A 14,553-nucleotide genomic window follows, 5' to 3' on the forward strand; every position below is an offset into this window, starting at 1 on the left:
GGAATGGGAACAGCATGTTTGCAATGTAGTATGGTTAGCATCCTGGACCTTGCTGGAAGAATATGAGTTTGAAGAGGTCCTTTCCTTCCCTCAGAAGTGTTCCTAAACCTTCTGTGACTCCTAGCTCAGTCCAAAGAAGCCCATAGACCCTTTCTCAAAAGACTGTTCTTACTATGCAGGGTTACAGAGGAAGGCAATCACATTCAAACAGAGCTCTCAAAATGTTTTTAAAACAACTTTGCAACATAGTATACATGTCTTTTAATGAATTCATTAAGTAAATGGCATTAATTTCAGAATAGTGATGAGCAAGAGTGATCATTTTGAGAACTCTGAAAACATGATAAGAAAATATGATATGGAAATATCTGTGGTTGGTGGCCATTGGTGACAAAGTCACAGGCAGGGTTAATACCTTTGTGGTTGTGTTTGCCTGGGTTTTTTATATTACAGAATGTAAGTTTCAAGCTTCTCTGGTGGCTCAGTTGGTGATGAATCTGCCTGAAACGCAGGAGACCCAGGTTTGATCCCTGGGTCAGGAAGGTCCCATGGAGAAGGGAATGGCAACTACTCCAGTATTCCTGCCTGGAGAATCCCACCAACAGAGGAGCCTGGTGGGCTACTGTCCACGGGGTTGCACAGAGTCAGACATGACTGAGGGACTAACCCACACACTCAAGTTTCAGGTATAGGTTAGTGAAAATACAGATGTAAGCTTTTTCCATCCAAGTTCACAGATGCCCTAACATTTTATCTATGGACAAGAAATCCAGCTAAAGGCGAGATGAAGTTCAGGACCCACTGGCCTAGGGCTAAACTGAGAGGTACGGACCAGGATTCACCGTACCCTCACTGTGAAACTTTCTTGGGAAAGTCAAGTTTTTTCTTCTCCTGTCCTGAAGCTCCGGAAACGTTTTGTAAAACAATTTAAAACCATGTCCTTTTTTCAGGACAAGCCTGATGTCCAAAGATTAATAAGCATCTTTGATGTGTTTCTTCAACAGGAATTATTGTTGCAAAAAAAAGGGTCAGTTAATGGACTAATTATGAATTTTAATCAGGATCTCGTTTCAGTTACCTTAGGTTGGCTGAGCTTTAGTGTCAAGGCTTTTCTTTTCAAAGGATGCCCGGGGAGGGTTTGTGTTCCCCTCACTTTTGCATTTTGGACGCACACTGGCTCAGAGACAACTGGGCTGGGCGCACACACATCCCCCTTCCCCCTCCCCAAGCCCGCCTCAGTTCCTCACGGGGGAGCTGTCATCTTGCAACCCAATCATCACATGCCATTGCAGGGGCAACCCGGCAGGAGGGCCCCCCTCTAAATGCCTCCCAGCCCTCGCGCGGTCCAGGCCAGGCCAAGGCGCCGACACACAGGAGCCGGGCTGGGTCCCCGGGTCTCCGGCTCGCCGCAGGGGAGCGACGAGGGCGCCTGCCGACGCCCACGCCCCCTACATTTCGGGCGCACACTCGGGCGCACACCCCTGCGCGCGCGCGCCGCCACACTCGGGCGTACGCACGCCGCTGTCGGGCCAGGGATTGCCGTGTCGGCGGCGGCCCGGAGTGGTCGGGGCGCTCAGCCGGGTCTCGCTCCAGGGCTCCGCCGGCCGCCCCGCCCCGCCCCGCCCCTCGAACCCGCCGAGCCGAGCGCGCCTGGGGCTGCAAAGTTTTGCCTTCAGTCCGCCCAGGCAGCGCGCAGGCTTGGGCTCGGCTCGGCTCTGCGTGGCTCCGGATTGCCGTGACCGCTGGCCTTCCCGTGCGCCCAGCTGTGCGCCCCGCTCTGCCCCGCGCCCCGCGCGGATCTCGGCATCCCGAGCCCCCGCCTGCGTGCGCAGTCAGCGTGCCCTCCTGCCGCAGGGTCTGTTCTCAGCCTCCTGTGCGTCCTCGATCTCCTTTCTCCTCCTCCCCGGCGGCTCTGGCCCCTTCGCCTCCGCCACCCATCATGGCTCGTGGCCCCGCTCGGACCAGCCTGGGACCCGGGTCCCAACAGCTGCCGCTGCTGTCGCTACTGCTGCTGCTGCTGCTCCGGGACGCGGACGGCAGCCACACGGCCGCCGCTCGGCCTGCCCCGCCCGCGGCCGCCGACGGCCTTGCAGGGGACAAGAACCCCCAGCGGTCTCCAGGAGACGTGGCCGCTGCACAGAGCCCAGGCGCCCAGGACATGGTTGCTGTCCACATGCTCCGGCTTTATGAGAAATACAGCCGAAGGGGCGCGAGGCCGGGAGGGGGCAACACGGTCCGCAGTTTCCGTGCCCGGCTGGGTAAGTAGAGGGGACCCCCCACTCCGCTTCTCCTTGGCCTCCGGCCCTCCTCGCTGGTCCACCCGCTCACATCCCCGCACCTTTGCTTTTCCTCTGCCATTCACTGACGAGTTCATTCATTCTTTCACTAACTATTCCACCTTCCCCCTCCTCACCCCTCCGCCCCCCAGCACTCTATGCCAGGCCCTGAGCCTCCAGTGGGAACGCCAGAGTGACACAGAGTGACAGATTTCCTGCCCCTGGGGTGCCACTAAGCCTGCGAAGGTGGAAAACTTGCTGGACACAGACCACCCCACCCGCAAGGCTGTAAGCACAGGATGAAGGTGGCACTGGGCTGGCAGAGCTCAGGGTCTGTGTGTGTGGGTAGAGGGTGAGGGAGGGGGTTGGGGGGATCCATGTAGAGGGTTTAGTTATGCGGACTCTTGACAGGTGAGGCAGGTGCCGGGGAAAGCCCGCCAGGTGGGTATAATGCAGCCCTGAAGGAAGTGCTGGCACTGGGCCCAGGCGCGTATAGTTGGGGCATTTAGTGGGCATGGGGTTGGGAAGCAGGGTGGACAGAGAATGGGGTTGAGTGCCCAGCCTTGGGTACATGGGACTGAAGTCTGCTGAGCACTAGCATGAAGTGTTCAACCATGGTGATTTGAGGAAAGGTCTAGAAGCTTGGGCAGTGGGGGTTCCCCTTTTCTCTCCTGCCCTTGCCCCTCCTGGGTAGACCCTTTCCCCTCTCCCCACACCCTGGAGGAAACCGGACAGAGATCATTTGCAGACCCCTACCCTTCTTGCTTCCGAGAGCCCTTCAGAATCCAGCTTCCACTGACTGCCCGCTCAGCCTGGGCTACCTCTGCAGGCCCTGAGTAAGCAGAGGGGAGAGGTGCGGCCTGGTGGCAGGAGCTGAGGGAAGACCCTCGTTGTCATGGAGATTACTCATGGTCTCAGAATGCCATTGCAGAAAACGTGGGTAGGGGTTCCCTGCAGCCCTTGTGAAGGAGGAGGCCATCCATCAGGGGAAAGATCATTGCTCTGTAAGGCCCCTTTTGAGGTGGAGGGGAACAAGCCCAGCACTGGGCAGCCAGACAGCCCGGGGTCAGATCTGCCATCTCCCTGTTGATCACTGGGTGTGTGATTTGGGATAATACAGCCACGACATAGAGCCAAATCCTAGAAGTTGGTCTCCCAGAAATGTATACTGGGAACTCCTGCCACAGAGGGCCCTCCCCCATCCCACTCCCATCCCCTACTGGACAGACTCACTAGGTCAGTGTTCCTGGGTTCCAAGCCAACCAGATCTAACTCCATCCTCCCTGGTGCCTTTAGTTACATCTTGGGGCACACTTCTGGAGTATTATTATTAAGCCACTCAAGATGCATTTAGCATGACTGTGACCTTGGGCAAATGACTGAAATGAAGCTCTGTGGACTTGCGTGTACTCATCTACAGAATTGGCTGGTCATGGCAGTATCTTCCCTGTAGAGTTGCAGGAAAGATGACATGAAATGATATGTGTTAGCCCGGAGCCCAGCACTGTCTGGGTTAGGTGTTGGTACATTGTATTTCCCCATATACAAAACATTTGTGTTCACAGAGGTGTAGACCTGACCTTGCATCCATTAATTCAGTCCCCAAAGCCTTGCAGCTGGGGAAAGCAAGGCTGGCAAGGTTACTGCTGCAATAAGGGGCGAATATGCCCACTGAACCCACCTGGCTCCTACAGGCCCAGGCATGAAGGTGCACAATGTGTTTCCCTGTTCTCATAGACTGGGGGTACAAGGAACAGTGAAGCAACAGTTAGCCCTGAGAAGAACGTGGTGGCAGTACTTCAGATCCAGCCCTCTGATTTTACAGATAAAGAGACTCAGGCCAGGGCGGGCAGAACTGTTCACAGCAGCAGTGGTTGGCACTGTCTGTTTGTCAGGATCAGGCTGTTTTCACTGCTAGTCCCTCTGCAAACTCCCATCAAAACTGAGCCTAGGATTTAGGAGACAGAGGGTGGAACAGACAATTACTCTGTTAGGCAGATCAGAATTATTCTGGACCAGTCTTGGATTTTCTGATAAATCCAGCACTCTTGTTTGGAACCATCTGGCAGCCATGGGTAGAAGTCCCAGCTCCGCCAGCTACTGGCCGTGTGCTGCAGCATGCATGACGATGCCTCTCTGAGCACTGATTTCTTTGCACATAGAGGCAAGGTGAAGATTCAGTGGGTTGAACTAAATTTTGTGTCTGACTCAGGAAGCTTGGTTTCTCATCCCCTCCCTTGATTTCCTTAAGTTGGTTTGTACCCAGCTCCTGGGCAGCCCTCAGAGGTGCCTGCTTCATGGCCCGTGACCTGCTGTGAGGAGGTGTGAGCCTGGGCAGGACTCCTTATTTTATGAATGAGGCACAGATGTAAGGGTTTCAGCTCTGGATCATGGCAGTGCCAGCCTGCTCCAGGACGGCGGCCTCTGCTGTCTCAATGGGGTGGTCCCTGCAGCCCGTGTTGCAGTGGAATCATGTCCTCTGCCTGCCAACAGGCAGCACAGCTCAGATTCCAAGTGCAGGCTGGGAGCTGGACCAAATCCTGAACCTGTGACCTGGGCCAGGGACTGAGCTTGTCCATGACTCAGTTTTGTCAGTTCTAAAATGAAGCTAATCATGCTCTCTTCCTCATAGGGCTTTTCGAATGGATTGCAGTAAGTCCAGTGCTTAACACCGCCTGGCACGTGTAAGTCCAGTAATGTGTTAGCTCTGCCATTATTGCTCCAGCCGCCTCGCTCCTTCCCTCCCTTCCACTGCTCCCTGAAGCATGTCTTGTTCCCTACAAGTCCACGTCAACAGAGAGAGCTTCTGAACTTGACCGTAAAGGTTAAAAGTTAGACACCTCCAGCCCCAAACAATCTGCACTGAAGTCTAGGCCTTTCCACCTACCCATAGGATATTGGGCAAGTTACTTAACCTCTCTGAGGTTGGTGTCATCTCCAAAATGCGAGTAATGATACATACCCATCTATCAATAATGTGAAAAGTCACATTCAGTTGCCGAAGTCCTTCCCGAGCACCTCATTCAGTGGCAGATGCTGTAAGCCCAAAGGACACAAAGAAGCAAAGACTATTGGCCCTTTCCAGAAAAGCTCAGAGAAGGCAATGGCGCCCCACTGCAGTACTCTTGCCTGGAAAATCCCATGGATGGAGGAGCCTGGTGGGCTGCAGTCCATGGGGTCGCTGAGAGTTGGACACGACTGAGTGGCTTCACTTTCACTTTTCACTTTCATGCACTGGAGAAGGAAATGGCAACCCACTCCAGTGCTCTTGCCTGGAGAATCCCAGGGACGGGGGAACCTGGTGGGCTGCCGTCCATGGGGTCGCACAGAGTCGGACACGACTGAAGAGACTTAGCAGCAGCAGCAGCAGCAGAAAAGCTCACAGCTGGTTGAGAAGGAAGAAGTGAACAGAAGAATGTGAGCATCGGGACAAGTAGAACAGTGGAGTAAGAACAGGCTGGGGCTGGGCTTCAGGAGCCCCAAGGGACAGCACTCACCCAGCAGGGGAAGGGCTGATGGGGAGGGGCTGGAGAAGCCTCCACAGAGCGGGGGAGTGCCAGACAGATTCTGAAGAGCAGAGGGTGTCAGCCAGGTATGGGAGTGAAGCCTGCCCCAACGCACCGGGACCCCTGAGGAGTTTGGTTTCCATGAGGAAATAACAGGAGGAGAGAGTTGGGAAATGGAAGTGGTCCATCAAGGCCATCAGGAGCTTTGAGTGTGATGAATTTGCCTATAGGCAGTAGGGCAGTGTAGAGTGTGTGTGCGGGGGTCGAGGGTGGAGAAGAGAAGAGGAGAGAGGAGAGATTATGGGAGTAGTGCATACTGTGCAAAAATCATGGAAAATCACAGTAAGGAAAGAAGTTATCCCCAGTCACAACCCAGATATGACCAGAGTTAATATTTTATGGAAAATTACATAGAGTTTTTATCCTAATGGGATTATATTTTCAACATGCATGTTAAACTTGCCATATTTTCACTCTTATTTGAAGTTCCTGGGGTGCGTTTTCATTACTGGTCATCCTGAATTGTTTTTTTATGCTTTTTTGGCCATTGGCAAATTTTCCTGTGGGAATCACTTCATCCACTTGGGGTTCTTGTCTTTTTCTTAGTGATGTGTAGAGCTTGTGAAGGATGTTGGCTCTTCCTCTGTGACAGATGGTTTCCTTGTGAAGGGTGAGGGTCGGTGTGAGGGTGACTGGGTGCTGGGGTCACACAGGCAGTCGTCAGGTTGTAGGCAAAGACAGTGGTGGAAAGATGCATCGTTCAGGGTGGTTGTGGAGAAACAAGATGCAGCCACTGGGATTGGTTGGGTGCAGAAGGAAAAGAGGCTGTGAAAATTCTCAGGCTCCAGGTGGAGAGTGTGGATAGGTGGCAATGCCTCCTGTTGGGCAGAAGGACAGTGGTCAGGGGTGTGGCGTCCTAAGTGTGGCCGAAGCTTGTGAAACCAAATGACCCTGTGTTCCAAGCACGTGCTGTGTGCCAGCCAGCTTGTTGAGAGTGCGCAGGAAGCGTGCACACATTCTGCCTAGTCGACTGAGGCACAGAGAGGCTGTGGGACTCGCCTAAGGCCCCGCAGCTAGTCAGTGATGAAGCGGGGTTTACACCCTGACTCTGGAGCCTGCCTAAAAATAGCCGCTCAGTACTCATTAGTCCTCTTTGCTTCTCTGCACGCCCACTGACTGGCCCACCGCTACCCGCTTCCAGCTTATTATGTTGGTGCTTGCATCTTCAGTCTGGCGTTCTCATGTTGGTCTCCCTGATGGCTGTTTCAGGGGCAATAGGTGAAGGGACAGATCTCCAAATGGATTCTGTTTCTATTGAGCAGAGCAGTCTGAGGGTTCCCTTGGCCAGCAGGGAGCCTGGAGCGCCCACTGGGCTAGAGCCCTTTCCCTGCCTCTTTCCCCTCCAATCCCATCCCTAGCAAGTCCGGAGGAGGTTGAGTGCCCAGTAGAGTGGACCTGATTAAGGTTCTAAGACTTCCAAAGATCTGTAGAGAGATCAACTTGTCTAAATCAGGTCCTTTCTTTCCTGGAGAGTCAGAATGCAAAATCATCCAAGTAATGACTTGTGTTTGCAAAATATTTTAAGATTTCACAGCACATCACCTTTGTTAATTAGCTGTTAGGCAGATCCAGATTCTATCCAAGGTACTTGGTTGGGGAGGATGGAGAGTGCGTGGGCTTGGGGTCAAACAGGCCTGGAAGCGTACTCTGATCCTGCCCCTTACCAACTGGGGGACTTTAGGCAAGTTATGTAGTCATGTACCCTCTCTGAAGCTCCATGTTTTTGTCCATTTGCCATCTCTGCTGCCCTGATTATGAACATAAAGAATCAAGCCTGCTTATATGCTTGGAACTTTCAGTTTCCTGAATGGTAAACAATATTATTCCCATTTTAAAGATGAGAAAACTAAGGCTCAAAGGGAAGTAACTGGACAAAAGTCCTCCCGTGCAGTGCTTCCAGCTGAATTTGCATAATTGGCTGTGTTTTTCCGAAGAAAGAGACTTTCTGGACTTCTTTCAGGATGTTTGCTGAGCCCCAGGGCAGCAGGCCAGGAACCCTCTTTGTTCAGTGAAGCAGATTGATCTAGCAAAGACCCCTTCCTACCCTACCATTCAGCATGCATTTCTGAGCAGTGACAATCACTTAGGCTTTGCGCTAGGATCTAGAGATACAGCAGTGTACTCAGCTGCAAAGCCCTGCCCTCTTGAACGTTGTGTTCTGGGGGAAACAGAAAAAGTTACAATGAAATATATATTAGCTTGTCCCAAAGTGATGTGAAGACAAACGAAGCCCAGGACAGACAGAGTGATGGGGCTGCTCCTCCAGCCAGGGAGACCAGTAGGGATGCTGCTTGGCGGAGCCCTGCAGGAGAGAGGCACTGTGCTTCCGTGGGAGAAGTGATAATGGCAGAAGGAACAGCTGGGACAAAGCCCTGAGATGGGAGTTTCATGTGTGGAAGGAGAGGAGGCCAGGGTGACTGGGGCAGAGATGGGGTTGCGGAGGGCAGATGCAACTGGGGAGGTAGGCAGGCCAGGTCATAGGGCCTTGGTAAGAGGTTGAGTTTTTTTGAGGGGGCACTATGGAGGGCTCTGAGCAGGATGGTGACCTGATGCTGAGAACACCCAGCCCACGGGGGGGCCTCATGTGGACAGGGTCCTGTGAAGCTGTGACAGGCACTGCAGCCGCTCCCAACCATTGCCATCTGTCTCATCCCTGGAATGAACTCCTCTGAGGACCTCTGACCACCTTTGCCAGGACCCTGATTGGCCCAGCACTTAGCCCAAAGTAGAAGTATCCCAAATATTTATCTGGAAAAGAGAGAGAGGCAGGGGAGGGTGCAGGAATGGAGACAGGAATTGCAGGAAGGAGGAAGGAAGGCTCTTTTCTAGCTACCGTGAGACGGGAGCCACAGGCGCTAGCATGGTTCGCAGGAAATAGGGGCTTCTTTGTGGGGATTCTCCTTTCTAGCCGGGGCTAATCCAAGCTAGGAGACTTCAGGGGGGTGGCCTTTCTCTCAGTCTGGAGTTCCCTGCAATGTAGGGATACAGGCACAGTCAGAGCTGGGCCAGTCTGTTGCCCTTCAGGCCACTGAAGGCTTAGGGGTTCAGTTCCCAGCAGGGAGGGTCTTCATATAGCCGGCGGCCTACTGAAGGCCAAGCTGCCTATGGCCAAAGGCATTCAAGCCAAATGGAGGAAAGACTCCTGCCTGCCCTGAGTGTAATTGATCAGGCTGCCTGACTGCTAAGATTCCTCCCTCTCTGAGTTCCCGAGGGTGCTCTCCCTGGCTCTCCATCCTAAGGGAGGGGCAGCATGCACCATTGCCCTCCTGTACCCCATGCAGAAATAACCTCCAGGGCAGGCCGTACTCTCCTCCTCTACATCACGTCTTGCCACCCAGGGGACAGTCCTCCCAGCACCTTCGTCTGGTCATACACACCTCAAGTCAAGGTTGCTGTCCTGACCTTGGTGGTCCCAGTTATACTTCCTTAGTCCCTCTCTTGCCCTCTACTTTGTCACTGGAAGGGGAGCCAAGGTGCTTTTCTCCAGAAAGTCCCATCTTGGTTCCCCCTAGTCGGCTGTTTTCCTTCTCATCACACACTGCAGATGTCTAGGCCAGAGATTCTTGCATCCTGCTGTGAAGAGCCAGCTCTTTGCAAAGAGTCTGAAATGTCTACCCTCAAGCTTCCTAAGTGTTCTCCAGCAAAGAACCTGTTAGCAGAATGACGGAGTTGACTTGAATTGGGTAAAAGAAAAGTTCTTCCTCAGCTGTGTGAGCTGGACCACTGACTGAGAGGGGCCTGCACTGGTGTAGGAGGCTCTTGCTCTGCCAGCCTGGGTCATCTGGGTAAAAGTGGTGAGGAAGCACATTTAGGGGATTCCTCCTCTGTGCCTGGCACCTTATAGATGTTATTTATTTAATCCTCCAAGCATTCAGGTGAGACAGAGATTCTAGGTCCCTCTGAGGCAGATGAGCAAGGTGTTGTCCCATTAGGGCCTGGAAGCCTGGTTCCTAGGGTCTTTCCCAGCTGGAAGGGTGGGGCTGCCTTGTTGGTGAACTTGTGCAGGTCAGCCCCAGATGTGTTTGAGGGATCCTGGTCCTTATCATGGGTCTGGCCTCTGGAGAGCAACCTGGTGTTGGAGGTTCTACGGAGTGACCTGCTGCAACCCTGATAGTGTTCTTTCTTTGTAAAACAAGTTCAAAAGGCCTTGGACAGAGTGAATAGCAGACACTCGAACAGCTGTGCTCTTAAGCTCAGTTTTTCTCAGAAGCCACTCAGAATGCAGGTACAGCGTGAGGGACGCTATTTAATTTACCTCAATTGGACAAAGGACTGCATTTAATGTCTATAAAATAGAGGGTTGTGCAAATACAAGAGGCAGCGGAGGCGGGGTCGGGGGGGGGGGTGGGTGGCACTACTGTCAGCAGGGCTTGGATCCAACCCAAGCTATCCCAGATTCCTCATTCCAGCTTGTCTCATGAATGAAGGTGGTGGGAACACTTGTTCAGTGAGGGGCATCAGAACGCAGGGGTGGGACTGGGAGCTTCAGCGTGCAGCAACCTGGACCCTGTCTGCCGGCTTTTTTTTCTTCCTTTCTTTGTAATGGGATGTGGACAATCCCTAACCTCTCTGACCTTAATCCCTCGTACTCATCTGGTCACTGAAAATAGCAAAGGGTGCCCTCATCCGTTCAATGTGAGAATTACAGGGGATGTGGAAAGCCTGGCTGGCCTGGAAGTGCCCCCATCGAGAGGCGTTCCTCCTCGGTAACCTGAGGGAGGCCTTGTGAACACGGGGCTTATCCAGGAGACAACTTAACAGGCTGTGGTCTGTCCTTCCCTTACAGAAGTGGTCAACCAGAAGGCCGTGTATTTCTTCAACCTGACTTCCATGCAAGATTCAGAAATGATCCTGACGGCCACATTCCACTTCTACGCAGAGCCACAGTGGCCCCCTGCGCGTGAGGTGCCCTGCAAACAGCGGGCCAAGAATGCATCCTGCCGCCTACTGCCCCCTGGCCCCCCCGCACGCCAGCACTTGCTCTTCCGCAGCCTTTCGCAGAACACGGCCACTCAGGGGCTGCTCCGTGGGGCCATGGCCCTGCCACCCCCGCCGCGAGGCCTGTGGCAGGCCAAGGACATCTCCCTCATTGTCAAGGCGGCCCGCCGTGACGGCGAGCTGCTCCTGTCTGCTCAGCTGGATTCTGGGGAGAAGGAAACAGGAGTGCCCAGGCTCGGCCCTCACGCACCCTACATTCTCATCTATGCCAACGACCTGGCCGTCTCGGAGCCCAACAGCGTGTCAGTGACACTGCAAAGATACGACCCCTTCCAGGCTGGGGACCCAGAGCCTGGTGCAGCCCCCAACAGCTCAGCAGACCCCCGCGTGCGCCGGGCCACGCAGGCCCCCGGGCCCCTCCAGAACAACGAGCTGCCTGGGCTGGATGAGAGGCCAGCACACACCCCCCATGGCCAGCACTACCACAAGCACGAGCTGTGGCCCAGCCCCTTCCGTGCGCTGAAGCCGCGGCCAGGCCGCAAGGACCGCAGGAAGAAGGGCCAGGATGTGTTCATGGCCTCCTCGCAGGTGCTGGACTTCGATGAGAAGACGATGCAGAAAGCCCGGAAGAAGCAATGGGATGAGCCACGGGTCTGCTCCCGGAGGTATCTGAGGGTGGACTTCGCGGACATAGGGTGGAATGAGTGGGTCATCTCACCCAAGTCCTTCGACGCCTACTACTGCTCGGGGGCCTGCGAGTTCCCGATGCCCAAGGTAGGGTCGCCCTGCTGTGCTCCGCTCGCGGCCATCTCAGCTCTGCCCTCGCAGGCGAGTCCTTCTGCCTCCTCACTCTGTTCCCTGTCTGTAAGCAGGGATAATAGCACCTCCCATCCATCTGAGCCAGAGAATAGCTAGACAGGCATACCCAGATGGCAGCCTGTTGGATGGATGCAGCCCGCAGATGGATGCTGTCTGGCTGTCCTTTTGAAAGTGTTGCCTTCATAGCATTGGAATTTTAAATCAGAACCTGTCTTCTTTTGCAGAGCAGAAGATCCTTCCTTTCAGGTGTGTGTTTCCACACAGCAAATCACAGAGGCTGCGTGGACGCTGGCTGTTCCCCCATGCCCCCCCCCCAACCCCCACACACAGGTCCGGTCTCTTAAACCCCTTCGTTGCCAAGGCTCTTCTAGAAATCTGGTTTGGATTTCAGGGCATGGTGTCTGTAACCAGCGGAGCTGGCCTCGGTGACTTCGCAGTGTGACTCTCCCTGTCCCCACCTTCCCCTCCTCTACTCAGGGCAGAGGCTCACGTGGCAACTAGCTCTCATTGTTCTCAAGTCTGCAGGACACACGTGGGACCGTTTGCTCCATTGCACTGACCTGGGTTTTCAGATGCTCACCTCCCCTCTGGGCTGGGCCATGGGTCTGTCCATCCATCTCCCCACAGCCTGAACTGCTGTGGGATGGCTGCCAGAGGATGTCAACCTCAGCACAGAGCTCACGCTTTCCTCCTACTTAGCTCTTCCGCTGAGTTCCAGGTCATGCCTTCCCCTCCAAGAGAGGAAGTCAGTGTGTAAATTCACTGTGAACGTAAATAAATCAGTCAGCTGGGGAAATCCCAGACCCAGACGTAGGGCCCTATTAACCTGTTTGGGAATTAAGAGGCTTTTCCTCAAAGCTGTGCATGTGCAGGAGAGAGGAAGGGAGGTGCCTGACAGAGAGACAGGCGTCTGCTGGAAGGATGCAGCCCCAGCAGACGCAGAGGGAGTGTGCGACAGCCCCCGCCCCCGGCCCCCTCCCCGACCCCGCTGGCTGACCCAGCACTTACCTTATCAGTCTGCCTCACTGTCTTCCCACCTTCCCTGACATCAGTCTGAACTCCCCAAATGCCGGTGTCCCGGCTTCGCTTCCCACCTCCCACCTCCCCACCAGAGGCACAGGACAGATAAAACTCTGGCCGACAATGAGCTGAAGCACCTGTAACGTGGTGCTGTTCCTCTTCGAGGAGGTGCTTGAAAAATGGCATTCTCTGTGTTTGCAGCTGGGACCCGGACACTCCTGGATATGAGAGGCTCCCTGGAGAGGGAGGGGGAGAGAGCTGGAGTGGGCCCAGCGAGTGTGGTTTCCAGGCCAAACTACTTTCTAACTGAGGACTCTCGGTCAAGTTATTTAGTCATTTTAAGCCTCAGTTTCACCAATAAAATTAGAATCATGCCCACCGCATAAGATGGATACGAGGACAAGATGGGGCGATGCCAGTGAAGCAGCACCTGCCACCTCACAGGCAGAGCCGCCCGGGAACTGGGTTTTCAGACCCATCACAGTGGCGCACGTGTGCCTGCTGGCCTTCCCCTCCTGCGTGGAGAGCGCGTCAGTGCTCACTGGACTCTGCAGGCTGGGCAGCTGTGGCCCGAGGTGCATTCTCCAACCGTTTCCCTGGCCTTCCCTCTGGCGCGCCTGGCCAGTTCCAGGTGCTCCCTGGGGATGTGTGATGTGCAGCTGTCCTCAAGTGGCCAGTGCCTTCTCCAATGCACCTTCCCTCCAAGAGCCCAAGATTTGGGAGGGAAGGGGGTGGGAGGAAGCCTTTTGCAAAGGTCTCTAGGACTCAGCCTGTAAGTGACTTCAGAGGAAATATATGCCCAGCCCTGGGATCTCATCTTGTTTTCTTTCTCACTTTTTCTTCTTCACCTTTTCTATGTCCTCAGTCAAGGACATGAGGCAGCATGGTGGGTGGGTGAGGACTGCGGGGTGGGCAAAGCTCGGAGGTGACCATGCTCCCTTCCCCCTTGTAGATGGTCCGCCCATCCAACCACGCCACCATCCAGAGCATCGTCAGGGCCGTGGGCATTGTCCCGGGCGTCCCAGAGCCATGCTGCGTTCCCGACAAGATGAGCTCTCTTGGGGTCCTTTTCCTGGATGAGAACCGGAATGTGGTTCTGAAGGTGTACCCCAACATGTCCGTGGAGACCTGTGCCTGCCGGTAAGACCAGCTGCTCTGGAGTGGAAGGAGCCTGCCCTACCCACACACAGCAGGGTAGTATTCTGGGAACCTTCTGGAGTGAGCACTTGATTCAGGGTGCAGCTGCAAAAATAGGGCAGAGCCCGCAGACAGCCATCTGTCACCCCAGGGCATTGCTCTGGGGTCTTTCATTGCTGGTGATTCAGCCTCCTCAATGCCAGTTCGAATCCTTTAAAGGGATCTGGGAATTAAACCTGACCTGATGGCTTCTCACAGCCCATCCCCTCTGCTCTGAAGGCCTGAAAACCAGCCATATCCATATGTTGGGTTTTGTGACCATCATCTCATAACCTGGAAAGAAGACTACAAACTTGAAGGTGCTCACGCCCTTCATATGGAAAGAACCTCTGCTTAAATAATCAGTTTTAAAACACTTTGGGCCACAGAGTGATGCTGGAAAATGGATATGGAATATAATACAAATGGATGTCTCCTCTCAAAATCCACTGCAGATGCTTTTATACATACAGCATGCGCATATAACCAATTTTGGCTTCTTTTTCTTAATATATATTTTATTTTAAAACAAGAAGGAGGGAGTTGACACCATTCCCCCACAGAGAGCGTCATGCTGGTTGCGTGTGCATTTTTTAAACCTGCTTATTGAGATAACCCATACAGCAATAAGTTGGAATACTAAAACATAACCAAGATTTTATATTTTTGTAAATTATACTTTCTATACTGTAGATTGTGTATGGTATGTGTTTTTATGGAAAGCTAATAAATTAAAGGGACAATGGTATCTTGAAAAA

The 14,553-nt window shown here is 53.8% G+C and overlaps 1 protein-coding gene across 2 annotated transcripts; it reads left to right on the forward strand.

Moving 5' to 3' along the window:
- Positions 1,523-14,553, forward strand: GDF10 (growth differentiation factor 10). 2 transcript variants are annotated; one of them, XM_018042641.1, is made up of 3 exons: positions 1,523-2,258; positions 10,629-11,445; positions 13,572-14,543. In XM_018042641.1, the coding sequence occupies exons 1-3, from the start codon at positions 1,940-1,942 to the stop codon at positions 13,669-13,671; spliced, it is 1,236 nt and encodes a 411-aa protein (XP_017898130.1). In that variant the 5' UTR covers positions 1,523-1,939; the 3' UTR covers positions 13,672-14,543. The 2 variants fall into 2 exon arrangements, with proteins under 2 accessions (XP_017898130.1, XP_005699392.3); XM_005699335.3 differs by having other exon boundaries at positions 1,531-2,258; positions 10,629-11,554; positions 13,572-14,553.

Source organism: Capra hircus, chromosome 28 (assembly GCF_001704415.2).
Source record: "Capra hircus breed San Clemente chromosome 28, ASM170441v1, whole genome shotgun sequence".
NCBI classification, from domain to species: domain Eukaryota; kingdom Metazoa; phylum Chordata; class Mammalia; order Artiodactyla; family Bovidae; genus Capra; species Capra hircus.

Bases quoted from the DNA above. Each gene is read 5' to 3' on its own strand.
- GDF10 (XM_005699335.3), top strand. From the start codon at position 1,940: ATGGCTCGTGGCCCCGCTCGGACCAGCCTGGGACCCGGGTCCCAACAG. The intron at 2,259-10,628 runs GTAAGTAGAGGG...CTTCCCTTACAG, and splicing joins CAGTTTCCGTGCCCGGCTGG to AAGTGGTCAACCAGAAGGCC. The intron at 11,555-13,571 runs GTAGGGTCGCCC...TCCCCCTTGTAG, and splicing joins GCGAGTTCCCGATGCCCAAG to ATGGTCCGCCCATCCAACCA.